The sequence below is a fragment of the Priapulus caudatus genome, unplaced genomic scaffold, assembly GCF_000485595.1.
Source record: "Priapulus caudatus unplaced genomic scaffold, Priapulus_caudatus-5.0.1 Scaffold2, whole genome shotgun sequence".
In the NCBI taxonomy this organism is placed as follows: domain Eukaryota; kingdom Metazoa; phylum Priapulida; class Priapulimorpha; order Priapulimorphida; family Priapulidae; genus Priapulus; species Priapulus caudatus.
In genome coordinates, this window is record NW_014577063.1 from 570,648 (window position 1) to 584,755 (window position 14,108).

General features: G+C 46.9%; 1 protein-coding gene across 2 annotated transcripts in view; it reads left to right on the forward strand.

Moving 5' to 3' along the window:
• LOC106819151 overlaps window positions 1-14,108 on the forward strand; it is a 37,162-nt gene that overhangs the window by 5,925 nt on the left and 17,129 nt on the right. For both annotated transcript variants that reach the window (XM_014823836.1, XM_014823898.1), the window contains one exon: window positions 5,021-5,180. In XM_014823836.1, coding sequence (XP_014679322.1) covers window positions 5,021-5,180 — 160 coding nt within the window. The remainder of the gene's footprint in view (window positions 1-5,020; window positions 5,181-14,108) is intronic.

A 14,108-nucleotide genomic window follows, 5' to 3' on the forward strand; every position in this document is an offset into this window, starting at 1 on the left:
TCTCTCTCCCTCTCTCTCTCTCTCTCTCTCTCTCTCTCTCTCTCTCTCTCTCGCTCTTACACTCTCCGCCTCCTTTCTCCCCTCTCGCTGGTTTATATTGTTTGTTTATTTTGCTTGCTTTCTCGCAGCCGTTGTTGCTTCTTATGTCTCATGTCTCCCGCTCTCATTCTCTCACTCTCTCCACACACAGATATATATTCAGACAGACGCCCGTACATGCATGCACGCACGCACTCACGCACGCACGCGCCCACACACCAGGACCCACACTGACTGTAAAGTGACGTAAATACCCACAGAAGTGATATGTAATGCGATCGACGAACGAGCAATAAATTGGCAAGGTGGTTAATTGCGAATGGTAAAGCTAGTACTGTAGTTATACTTCGAGTAGGTAAGTACGTAGGTACACTCAGTATCGAGAAAAATATGAATGCAAGCAGAATGTCAAGGTTAGAATCTTTGATATTCGGCGCATGCGTCCGTGCTCGTTCATTGAGATGGTGTATCGGCGCTCTATCACCAGACGCTGATTGCCGAGGGAGGAGGAACAGTCTTCCGTGATTAGACTTAGCAGACGCTCCTACCACCCTGGATCGTGGGGCAGGAAAAAACAGCAGATTTTTTTTGAGTGCCCGACTGGCTCCTGTTTCACTCTATTCGGATTTAGGCATTGCGACCTTGCTGTTTGTGACCTCGAGCATGTGGGCGCGCGCTCGTCCTTCTATAAAAACTGATACACATGACACGAACCCTACTTGAAACGTGCGAGCTTTTAGTCACACGTCGTGCACTCGCAGCACGGATGAAAATAGCAACGCAAAATATGCCTAACAGCATCGTGCAGTTCAGTTCCCTGTAATGTACCGGGAAATATCGGTTCCCCCGCCACACGTTCTTCTCTATCGGTCTGCGTATTGCTGGCGGTAGCAACTGTGGTTGGCGAGCGCAAATCCATGCGACAAGTCTCGTGATAGCAAATCCGCAGCTGATGCCGGGTCACGTTCACAGTGTTCACACCGCGGCATATACGGCGGCTGGCTGCAGAGCCGCCACTCGTGGCGTGGTAATATTGGCGTGGTGGCGTGGTAATAATTGGCGTGGTAATATTGGCGTGATAATATATGGCGTGGTGGCGTGGTAATATTCAAGAGCTCTTTAGCTCAATTAGCTCTTGGTTATATATCTATCTGAATGTACTTCGTTACGCCTAAATGCGTCCCTCACCGTGAGCCCGATAGAATTTAAATGACCGTTGCCCACGCGCGTCACATACATTTCAGCGACATCTATGCCGGTGACATAGATGTGTGCAGCAAACGTACATACCGGCATACGTGACTCAGCAATATAACCCCATATCTAGGGAGGCGGTCACTGGAATCTGGAATCCGGGTCACCTCTGCCGGGTCTCCCAAGGACGCATTTGTCGCCGCGTTCGGGATACGGGAAAGATGCATTGGGTATATAGGGGTGGCGGGGAGATGTGCCCATCTGTGTCAATGTGCCCCGTTGCGCTGTGTGGGCGTGAAACTGCGACGCTACGAACCTAACGGGTATGTGATGCTCGTCGGATGATGGTCAATTAGCAGAAGAAGCTCTCCGGGTCAGCAGTGACGTCATCGGATAATATCAAGAGCTAATGAATACCTATTAGCTCTTGATAATATCAGGAGTAAGATAATATAGGATCTATATATCTTACTCCTGATAACATGCGTATGCGTAGCGCCCTTGTTTGGCCTCCTGTACTTCGCTCCATCGCCGTTTTTGGATCGATCCTTGGCAAGTCTGTCTTTCTCAATCGGCATCGCGGGTGGCGGGTGACTGGGTGAGGGGAACTGGCGTAGACGGAGATAATACGCGATTATCTACGTCTACGCCTATAGGGGAACTGCTGTCGTCTAGGGAATGAACGCCTAATTCTAGGTCAGCAACAGGAAGACAGCAAGCAGCTCGATAGCGGGTCAAGACATTATCGTGTACAACTATTATATAGTGCCATGTACAAACATAGGTATTACATTGTGTTACACGCAGACGCACGCACGCGCACGCATTCCACCTCCACACACAGACACAGTAAGGAAGGCGACAGAGAGAGAGGAGAGAGAAAGAGAGGAAGAGAGAGAGAGAGAGAGAGAGAGAGAGAGAGAGAGAGAGAGAGAGAGAGAGAGAGAGAGAGAGAGAGAGAGAGAGAGAGAGAGAGAGAGAGAGAGAGAGAAAGGCGCGCATGCGCCCGTCAACAAACTGAAAGAGTTGCCAGGGAAAAATATACCTTTGAATAGCGCATGGGGAGAGGGATTAACTGGATGTCCTTCGACACGTGTTGTCTGCAGGCACTGCTCTGTGGTCTGTGGTTTAGTGTAGGGGTCCAGATAATCTAGAAAGGGAGTCCGCTGATGGTGGCGTGTAGAGGAGAGGTTTGGGACCTCTCCATTCGTCATCTTTGTAGAACTATGGTTGCAATCCGATAGATAATGACAATAAATATTCTAGCTTGACTTGCTTGATTATATTTCTGACTATAATTTATATACTATATCAAGAGCGTATAAAGAAGGCCTTCTTTATACGCTCTTGACTATATGCTACGTATATATCTCTACTTATAATGGCACAGGTTTTTAGCACATGGCAAAATCATGTCGGCAGTCACAAAGAGGTAATTATAAGTTGAGTGGGGGTAGGGATCCTAATCCCCTGAACCCGCTCCTGCAAGTGTGTTTCCGACTGGGACGAGAGCTAGGATTTGCTAGCGCTTAGATTAGCGCTTAGCGCTTAGCGATTAGCACTTAGCGCTTAGTGATTCCACTTCATCAGCAATAGATCACGACGAGTGGGCGTGCATCATGAAGGTCACACATCTCACTATACTATTATACCCCCCATGTTTTTAAAGTGGGCTCGGAACATCCATCATTGATTGTCATTGCTCCAGACGCATTCTAAATATATATATATATTATATATCTTCTCGAATCCACTTTTAACTCATGCCTTAGGAATGCAAAAGGAGGTTGAACCATTCCCATTCGAGACCAATATATAACCGGCTGTTACGACGGTGTGAATCGAGCCTCTATCAGGATCGTAAAGTATGTACGCTTGGTGCAGCCAGCATGCGTCGTTGTAAGGCGTAGGTACTGCAGTCATGGGGCTTGGTGTTCGGCGTTTAACATCGTAACTGCCATCAGCTGACGGCGCCGTGAATAGTATCAGGATAGTATGTATAGTTCACAAGAGCCCCGAGTATTTACGGCCGCGTAGTTACGTGTCAGACATCGCCTGATGGCGTAAAAATGGAAACTCGCTCGTTCATTGGACGGCGGCTCTCTGAATGAAGAAGACTAGCGCCAAGAGCGGAGTAGAGATCCCGAGAGCATCCAAAGACCTCGTACGACTGTCCTGCCTAGCTTGCCTGCCTTATAAGTCGGCTGGTCTTAGCTCGCCTTACTGCTACCTACACCAGTGCACTCCGTTGTCGGACATACACTGATGCGGACATTCAGTGTAAAAATGGTGCTAGACGAAAATATGCACGGCGCTAATAGGTCAAAAAAACGTAGATGGCTTCACAAGTCCGCACGTGCACACACGTACGAACGAACGTCCACACACGTGCACACACGTACGAACGAACGCCCACACACGTACGAACGAACGCCCACACACGTACACACACGTACGAACGAACGTACGCCCACACACGTGCACACACTCGTGTCTATATATGTAGTATGGCAATGTGGTATAATGTGTTCACGCGTGGGTGCGTGCGTGAGATGTGTGGCTCGTCCATGATTGTACCATGCAGACGCCTTCGTAATGCACGCAGTTCATGATGATTAGCATTTCAAGGTTAACGGCGAGCAGTGCTATCGACCTTGCACTTTAAAGCCCGGAAAAACCAAATTACGTGACGTTAAGTTTAGAACGGAAGCGTGAAAGCAATATATTTCAACAGATTGCAACACGCTCGTTGACACGTAGACAGATTGTTAGAGATGCCTTTGATAGCAGCCCCATCATGCCGAGAAAATGGGGGTGCCCGGGCAGGACTGACAAATTTCTATATATTCCACTATCCAAAAGTCTTGCATTAAATGTGTATACACTTACTACACAATTATCGTATTAACCGCATTAGTATTTCTTCTTTTCTGCTTTATTCTCAGACATGAACGTATACATTTTGGTCGCAAAAGTTTCCAGGCAACGACGGGGATTTTATAGTAGATTAAATAAAAGTCTAAGATAAGGACTGGCTGGGGTGTTAGATTTGAAACTCCAAGACATAGGTGAAATAATAACAAAGAACGGTATACAATTCCCTACTGACTCGTACCAACAAAGTGGCATTTCATGTATTATTATTGACATTGTGTAGGCTAGGATACTATAAGTATTCTGTGGGTTTCACATTTATACTGGGTTGAAATGTGATGGCAGTAGTATCCCATGCCATCATATCTGAGTGAAGGTAGTTTCACGAGTTATCCAATGCGTGATGAGAAAGCTATACTATGGTATTAACCGGGAATGAGTATTGTGGGAGTGCAGGAAAAAAAAATTGGGAGTGCAATTCTTTTGTGTGTCTCAGTCAAGACTGCCGTAGGCGCGTTTCGTGAACGCCGTCGGCGTTCACGGGGGGGGGGGAACATTGAGAGGTGTACGGGGAGCCTCCACCGGAACATTTTTTAATTTTTTTAATTTTTTAATTTTTTAATTTTTTTGGCCGTGCAGTTTCAAAACTGACCGTGCAAATCACGGCTGCACGGCTCGCTGGCGAATACGTTGTCATTGCTAGCTATCACCAGGTGAATTATCACACCTGGATGGTAAAATCACCTGGCCAATCACCAGTTGTGCCCGCGCGCGCGCGTGTGTGTGTGTGTGTGTGCGTGCGCGCGCGCGTGCGTGTGTGTGTGTGTGCGTGCTTGCGTGCGTGTGTGGGTAGAGTAAGTGTGGATGGAATAACTAAGTGCACGTGTAACCAGGTGTGCTGCTTTCTCTGCAGGTGGTCAGCCAAGGTCTAGCGACTCGTCGACAGCCTTCGTCACCCTAGTCACAAACGATGCATATGGAGTAGGTGCTCTGGTGCTGGGTCACTCGCTACGCTTCACGCAGTCACGTCAGAGAGTAGTTCTTGTCACTGACGGCGTTTCCGGAGAAATGAGGTAGGCTTTACTACCACACTACACACGCAAATCGGTGGGGCGCATATATATATATATATATCAAGGGTTAATAATGTCAAATGTCATTTTTAACCCATTATTAACCTATTAACCATTATTAATGACATTTTGTGATTATTAACCCCTGATATAAATAAATAAATAAATAAATAAATAAATATATATATATATGTATTATTATTATTATTATTATATATAATATAGTATTTAGGTAGGATCTATTCAGGATTGCGAGGAGAATGAGGTGGTGATTAAGGAGGGTGTGAATAATATAGAGAGGGCAGAGAGAAGGAGCTGCCGGAGAATTAGGAGGTGAATGTCATGGAGCGTCGGACGTTGTGAATGTATAGTGAATGGGTAGGAAGTACCCATAATTTATATATATATAATATATCAGTAAATATCTGAAGGCTAGTACAGTGATCCAACCTCGAGTGTGCCAACTGCAGTTTTTAGTATTCGCAGAAAATGTATTGTGTGCTAAATATATACCGACTGCCCAACTCAGCTATCAGTATCCACTGTTCGTGAAAGAAAAAAATTATACCCTTTCTTACCGTACCGTCTTAAGTGGTAAGACATTCTCTCAATGCAACTAATAAGGGACCATCCACTCAACTTTTCGAAAACGTAACTCACACTGTTACTCACTGTCACTGTTACTCACTGTTGTCACTGTTACACACTGTTACTCACTGTTACGGTGTCTCACTGTTAGAGAGACATTTCGTTCATAAAAGAAGAAAATTAGTGAGTATAAGTAAAGAAGATCTATTTCACAGATAGAAATCTATGTAAGGTAAATAAGAGTTAGTTTAGTTATCCTGTTTGGTCAGAGATATAAAATTGCGTCCATGTAGGTCAGTGTAATATAGGTTCAGTACGTACGATGTTTATCAAGCAGCTTTCCCCGCTATATATGGTACGACAACAAACCATTTGATTACAACACCTGCAATCAGTGAGGTGTATGTATGCCTACTTTGCTAGAGTACGCACGTACTTCGTAAGCTAGACTGTAGAGCGATGGAATATGCTCTACCTTTAATCTTGGTGGTGGTGCAGTGTCCACCACGAGAGTGAGCTTATTATTTATTGCTTATGCTGGTTATATGCACTATGTAATCTGGCTATGTCCATTATGTTGGAGCCGCTAAACCATATCGGTTTGGTCGACATTGATTCCCATTCAGAATTCTCCCATTAAAATCAGGTCTCCATCAAATGCATTGCACGTAATATTGCCTGGGCTAACGCATGCTAGCACTGGTATGCAGTATATTAGTGTTCTGAGCCAGGCTCACAATGATCAATCATACATAGAATCAAAGAATTTTACACGAATCAAAGATGTCCACGCCCTGCAAGACCCCCAGCAGCCTTATTTTCACAAGCCGATGTCGCTTGAAATAGTTAGTATTAGTCGTTTCTGACGTCGTATGAAGTATGAAAGTACAGTTGTGCTTTTGGTAACTTTGTATGGTTAAATAGCTGTATTGTATTTTCCATTTTGAAGCTCCGTTCGATACAAACGAAACAGTTAAACCACATATGAATATATAATCATTTTATATATGTACTAGCTATTACCCGTCCTCCAGACGGGTTTGAATGCATGGGGTCTGATTTGAGGATGGCGGTTTAACCATTTATCTCTCACTTTTAGTTGAGGATGTATTTACAGTAAATACTGATATGTAGACTTGAGTCATCTATCATTATTTGTTTAAGGATACTCTCAAGGTTTTAGGAAATTTTTTTCTCATACCGATTTTTCATTTTCAACTTTATTCGATGACTAACACTATGTNTAAAAGAAAAAGGATGAGACGAAAAAGGACGGAAATGACCAATTGATTGTTCAATTGAACAGTCGTTTTAATCAATTCAGCGTTCATTGAGCATTAAATAACGATGTGCCAAATTGAATCGCCATTGACAAATCAAAGGCAACGAATACTGAGATAGGCGTATTGAATCATGAATGGAGCAATTTGCCGAGGCTCGTCAATCGTCCAAAATCAAACGTAATACGGCTACTGGCACATGCGCAACAGAGGCATGACGGAGTGGCGCGTAGCGCCTGACGTTTGGGCTAGGAACGGCAGCATGTCGGTAATTCCCGCGTTTCGCAGGTCCTAAATGCGGGTGTAAACCCGCGTGTGACTGCGTGTACCCGCGTGTACGTGTCGATGTACCCGCGGGTGCACTCGCCGGGTACCCCCGCGGTACGTAGCGTGTACCCGCGTGTAACGTGCGTGTACGGCCCAGCGTGTACTGTGCGTGTACCGTGCGTGTACGTGCGGTGAATGTATCGTTGCGTGTACACGGGTTAACCATGGTGTACGTACGTGTATCCTGTGGTGTACGTGCGCGTGTAGCGTGGCGTGTACCCGCGTGATGACTGCGTTACGGCCGGTGGTAGGTGCGTGTAGTCCGCGTGTACGTGGCAGTGTACCGTGCGTGAACTCCGCGTGTATTCTGCGTGTAGCCCGGGTACGGTGCCGTGTACCCGCGTGCACGGTACACGCGGTACACGGAGATACACTGTCACTGTACCACCAGATTACACGCACGTAACGCACGTCCACGGCAGATACACGCACGTAGCACAGCGGGTACACGGAGATACAGCGGCAGGGCACGCGGGTATCACGCAGCCGTGCACGCGGTAACGGTCCACGTACAGCGCCCGCGGGTAACGGTCGCGGAGTACGTACACGCCGTACACGCGGTACAATCGAAGCGTGCGTGACGACGCGGGTACACGCACGTGCACGCAGCGTGCACGCGGTTACACGCACGTACACGGGCGGGTAACACGCGGACGTGCACGACGCAGGTACAGATAACGCACAAAATACACCTGTACAACTGCGCAGATAAACACGATGGATGAAGCAAAGCACGTAACACGCTGGTACCATCGACGGGAAGGGGCAGTTGCCATGAGTATCAGAAACACGCACGGTGCAGCGCACGTGCACGCGGGTACACGCAACCGTCACGCGTGCACACGCGAGGGGTACACGCACGTACACGCGGTGACACGCGAGCGGTACACGCGGATACACGCACGTACACAGCGCACGTAAACGCGGGGTGCGCGGGTCCACGCTCGTACCGTCCGCTTCCGTTTCCTTTCTCCCATTTCCTATTAGAACTTTTAAAATAGGAAACGGATCACGAAACCATGTTCGCGCATTTCCGTATTTACGACTTTAAACTAGGAAACGGATCAGAGAACCCATTTCCCGATTTCCTATTTATACCTTTTAAAATTAGGCAACGGATCAGAAACCCGATTTCCCTACCTTGTTCCTATTTGTCATTTTTTTTGCAACGTCAAATGGGAAAACAAACTAACGGTATGTACCGTGATTTAGTAATCTCAATCTAGTATATCGTAGCAGGTGTGCGTCCGAGATTCAAAAATTCCCGTGAAACCCGGCCACAACGGAGCTCTAACAAGTTTTCATTTCAATGACCTACTTTATCACACGCACTGTCTAAAAATAGGTGTTGGTATAGACTTTTGGTGTTGGTGTTGGTATAGGACATGGTAAAACCATTATAGCTTTTCACTTCGCTGCGCTGGCTGCGCCGCTTTCAGCTACTTGGCTTTCAGCTTAACTGTGTAAAGCATGCTGATGAATGAGCAAGTGAATCGTCTAGACTCCAGACGGACACACAGCAAACAACGCAGGCCTGCTATGCGCTCGCGATGCCCCGACCTTCTGCGCGTATTTGAACGCAATTAACTTACATCTTGAACGTATTTGGGCTTTAAAGGTCATAGAGTGATTTCGGTTTTAAAAGTCATGGAGTGATATCGGCTTGAAAAGTCATGGATTGATTTGGGCTTTAAAAGTCATGGAGTGATTTGCGCTTTAAAAGTCATGGAGTGATAATTGGGATTTAAAAGTCATGGAGTGATAATTGGGCTTCAAAAGTCATGGAGTGATTTGAGCTTGAAAAGTCATCAGAGGTGTATAATTATTATTGACTATTATTATACACTCCTGATATTATGATATAATATATAGTATCACGAATTATTTTTCAGTGCTGTCGATCGAAAAACAAATAAATTTACGACTAATTAATGTGAACACTCACCTACCTACCTCATCACCTACTACCTAGAGCTTACCTATTTCATGTGGTTTGTTGGCTTAGTTACATCCCAAGGATATGGGATGCTAGTGCGCGTCGTAAGACGATATTAATTTATAGTAAGGTGCGCTGACGGTGTTTCACCGGAGGCATTACTGGAAGCCACCTTCAGCGGGGAACAGATCGATTTATGTCAGTCAAGAGTCTTTGATGTCAGATTTTATGTCAGTTTAATTGGCAGCTGCGTTACGGTGATATTGAGAAGGCGCTACCGTAACGATACAGCGCCGTAACGATACAGCGCCGTAACGATACAGCGTCGTAACGATACAGCGCCGTAACGATACAGCGACGTAACGATACAGCGCCGTAACGATACATGCCGTATACGTGGTGAGAGCAGTAAACGTGAAAAGACGTTGAAAGTATAGTTTGGAAAAGGTTTGTTCGTTATGACACATATAACCGATCGAAAAAGAAATGAAAGTGAAGATAGACATCCCACCCCAACCGCTTCCCTTCCGCTCTCCGTCCCCTCTTGCTTTCTGCCTCCCTTATTCGCTCCCTCTACCTCTCCCACCCACTCCCTCTCTTTCCTCCCTTTCTCTCTCACTCACTCTTGTTCTCTACCCCCTCTCAAGCTATGCTTGGACTGCGCATGCGGATTTTGCGATCTTAAAAGTTGGTGCGGGTTTCCGATGAATGCCGAAGTTTCTTCGGGCACATAACTTTTTAGAAAATTGCTTCCAAAAGTCTTTACGATCGAAAAATCGCGTTCTAACGTAGCGGAACGCTAAAAAAAATTGCAACGCCCAGAAGGGACCCCAGCTCCATTCGCGCGAGCACACGCGGCACGGTTTCGGAGGAGATACGGAAAACGACCCTTCGGCTCTTTCTACTATTATATAGTAGATAGCGAACTATTTTGGTGCGCATTATATTGTAGTCGCTGGATAATTTCTGCTGCCAGACAACTGTGCGCTATAGCTGTGTGCTATGTGCGCCGTGAAATGGGTGCACAATTGTAGTGTAATTGTGTGTAAGAACAGGAATAAAATTAGAATAGACTCAATAGAGGGATGTAGTTCACAACTGCCGCTTCACCGTATATTATTTACCCACTAAAAGCACGTAAAAATCACACAAGGTAAAAATAAAGGTTGCGCGCTACACAGTAAATTTAGAAACAGACGAGGGTGAGAGCTAGACCCTCGTGTCTCTCGTGTGTAGCAGCTGTCTATGTGTCCAGCAGTCCGGAGATAGATCGTTGCTTCTAGCCAGCTGGTATGGTGTAAAATTAGCATGTGTGTGAGCTGGTATTAGATGCTTTCGCGGAATGACATTAGCGTTGCTACATTCCCCCCCCCCACGCCGGGGAAAGACGATGACCCATCGTCACTGCAGCTCCGACAGCTCTACTAAAATAAGGTGTTAAATTCCGTATGAAGAGCAACGGTAATGTCATTTGCCGCAATGATAGAAGATCCTATTACTTTAGTCAAGTATGATGTGAATTTAGAAAAGTGATGAATAAAGAGGTAGCATAGGTAGGTAGAAGATGTAGCCGTCGCACTAGAAGGCCCTGTCACACTAGAGCTACGCTCATCACGATCGCCCCACGCTCAAAAAAATTGCCCGAGCATGGTGAGAGCGTGGCCAATTGGGCCCCAGCCGGGCCCAGCGCCGATACTACGATCTAATTACGTCGATACTACGATCTAAGTGCGTCTTTACCCTGATCTCATTGCGCCCAACAAGCTTTCACCACGCTCCATACCACGCTCAACACACGCCCGCATCACGCCTGCACTGCGCTCACTGCATCTTCATTGCGACCAATCAGATCGCATTGCGTTCGAACGACGCTTGCACTGCGCCTAAGCAATGCTCACCGCGCCTCAACTGCGCGCCAATCACGCTCTAGTCAGGCGCCGACTGCGCTGGCAACGACCATATAAATACTGCGCCGCATTCTATACATCATCATTCATTCTGCCGTGCAGTCAAGATTACATCAAGATTATTTTCTACTGACACAACTATGCCACCAAAAGACAAGAGGAGAGGCCGTGGAAGGGGGAAAGGCCGAGCAAAGAATCCAAAGAGGTGCAGGAGTCCGTCATCTCCATCAAGTGTTGCCCTGGATCAGCTCCCAGCCTCCCAGCCTCAAGAATCCCTGCCTCCAGCCGCGCAGGCCCATGAGAGTGACGTAGACACCGACGCTGCGAGTGTCACCAGCAAGACCAGTGTAGCCAGAAAGGGCAAGAACCCTTGTTTTACGGCGAGAACGGCTCACGCACCCGACACGCTTGCGATACGATCATTAAGTTCGTATTACGCTCGAGTTACGTGGGTACTACGCCTTCCACGCCTCTAATACGCCCGCACTGCGCTGTCTTTCCGCCACGCTCGCACCACGATTGTTTTGAACATGCTCAGTTTGGCCACGCTGTCCACGCTCATGGTGACTGCACCACGCTCGATCGCGATCGCAGTACGTCCATATACGTTCATACTGCGTTCTACACGTTTCCACCACGCTCTTAGAGCGTAGTACGAGCATAGTGAGATCGGGGCCCTGGTGTGAATGGGGTATAAGCAACGCTCACCGTGCCTCAACTGCGCGCCAGTCACGCTCCTAGTGCGACTTAATCATGCTTTAGTCAGGCGCCGACTGCGCTGGCAACGACCATATAAATACCATGGCATCCACCAAAGCCATGAGCACCACGGAAAACAAGCCCTTATATGTATGAATCGATACAATGAGCCAGAGTTCGGGGGGGGGGCATCTGATGGCCACATGTTTTCCGTCGATGGCACCGCAGGCATGGGGCACATTCCATTTTCTCAGGAAATCCTCGGCAATGGCATGCCATTCTTCTGGTATCGTAGGACACGAAATGACCTCCTCTTTGTGTTCTTCTACAATAGCCTGGCACACCTCTGGAACCAACAGCGATATGGTGTTGCGGGCCACTCTGAAGTCATACTGAAGTGAGGGATATTTATCACCCGATGCTAGATGCCTTATGGTGACTGCCAGTTTCAGTCCTGGTTCAAGTGCTTTTCTGTATCGGGTGTCCTGCTTTTGGATTCTCGGATCAATTCTGACAAGCAGTTCATCGAACATCTCCGGAGGCATCCACAGGAAGTTGAACAAGGATGCTTGATATTCCATGCGGAGCTTACCCATGAGGCGATCATAGTGACCATAGAGAAGTCGTCTCTACCGAAAGCCAAGGACGCACCCAGCAAGATTTTCGTTGTCTTCTATTTCTCCTCATCTTCCTCAGCATGATGAGGGCTTGGCAATCAAGTAATTCGAGTTGTCCTTCTACGAGAAACATGGCATGGAGTAGTGTTGCCTCATCCATAGTGGACACTGAACTGGTCGGGTGGCCAGGGTAGCACCCCAATTTATACTCCAAGTTTGCAGGACGTGATCTGAACGTGGTATTGACGCAACTAACACGTAATGCGAACGCCACAACGGCGTGGTCTGAGCGTGTTGGGCGTAGTACAATGAGAACGGGGGCGACAATTTTCACGCACCCGACACGCTTGTGATACGATCATTAAGTTACGTTACTCGAGTTACGTGGGTACTACGCCTTCCACGTCTAATACGCCCGCACTGCACTGTCTTTCCGCCACGCTCGCACCACGATTGTTTTAAACATGCTCAAAATTTTAGCCACGCTCTCCACACTCATGGTGACTGCACCGCGCTCGATCGCCATCGCAGTACGTCCATATACGTTCATACTGCGTTCTACACGTTTTCACCACGCTCTTAGAGCGTAGTACAAGCGTAGTGAGATCGGGGCCATGGTGTGAAGGCCCCTTTCGGCGGAAGGCAGGAAATGCACTAGGATTCAGAACAGTAAAATTTCTAAACAAGATGACAATCAGAATGAGAAAAGCAAGGAAGCATAATAATGAAGTGCAGTAATAACAATAGCAAGCAAAGCAGAAATACAGGAAAACTTAGCGCGAAATGTAGCGAAATTTTGCAAACCAAAATTGAAGCGCAGGTGAAAGCAAAATTCAACAACAACAGCAACAACAATGCAAAGCAGCAGCAGCAGCAGCAGCAGCAGCAGGTGACAGCAATGAAAAGTTCAAACGTATAAGCAGTAAATTAAAACTGTTATGAATAACGTATAACGTATACGTAATAAATACGGATTAAAGCACGATAAAATACGGCAGTGCAAACACAATACATAGACATAAACGATGCATGAAATAAGCAAGAAATATGGGATACATGACATAGGAAATAAATAGGCAATAAATGGGCAATAGATAAGCAATAAATAGGCAATAAATATGCAATAGATAGGCAATAAATATGCAATAGATAGGCAATAAATAGGCAAAAGCAGGAAGGCAGGATTCTGGGCGCTGATACGTGTTTATGGAAAGAAGGGCTGGGAAAGAGTAGGTAGAAGAGTAGGAGAGAAAAGAAACGCAGTGCCGAAAGGGAAAGTAGCAAGAAGAATTAGTAATAAACAGAGTAATGGAAGGAGAAAGAAGAGAGTAGAATAGTAGTAACGGATTAAAGTGATGTTGAGGAGGCCGACGGCGTTGATGACGAGCCGACGGGTCGGGGATGAATCAGGTCGTCCTGGCGTCCTGGTGTCCTGGTGTCCTGCCGTCCTGGTGTTCTGGCGTCGTGGCTCCGGTGTCCTGGTGCTCATCCCTGGCCTGGGTTGGTCGTCTGTGGCTACTGGCGGCTGGTGGCTGCTGGCGGCTCTATTGCTCCTCCAGAGCGACTCCCGGAAG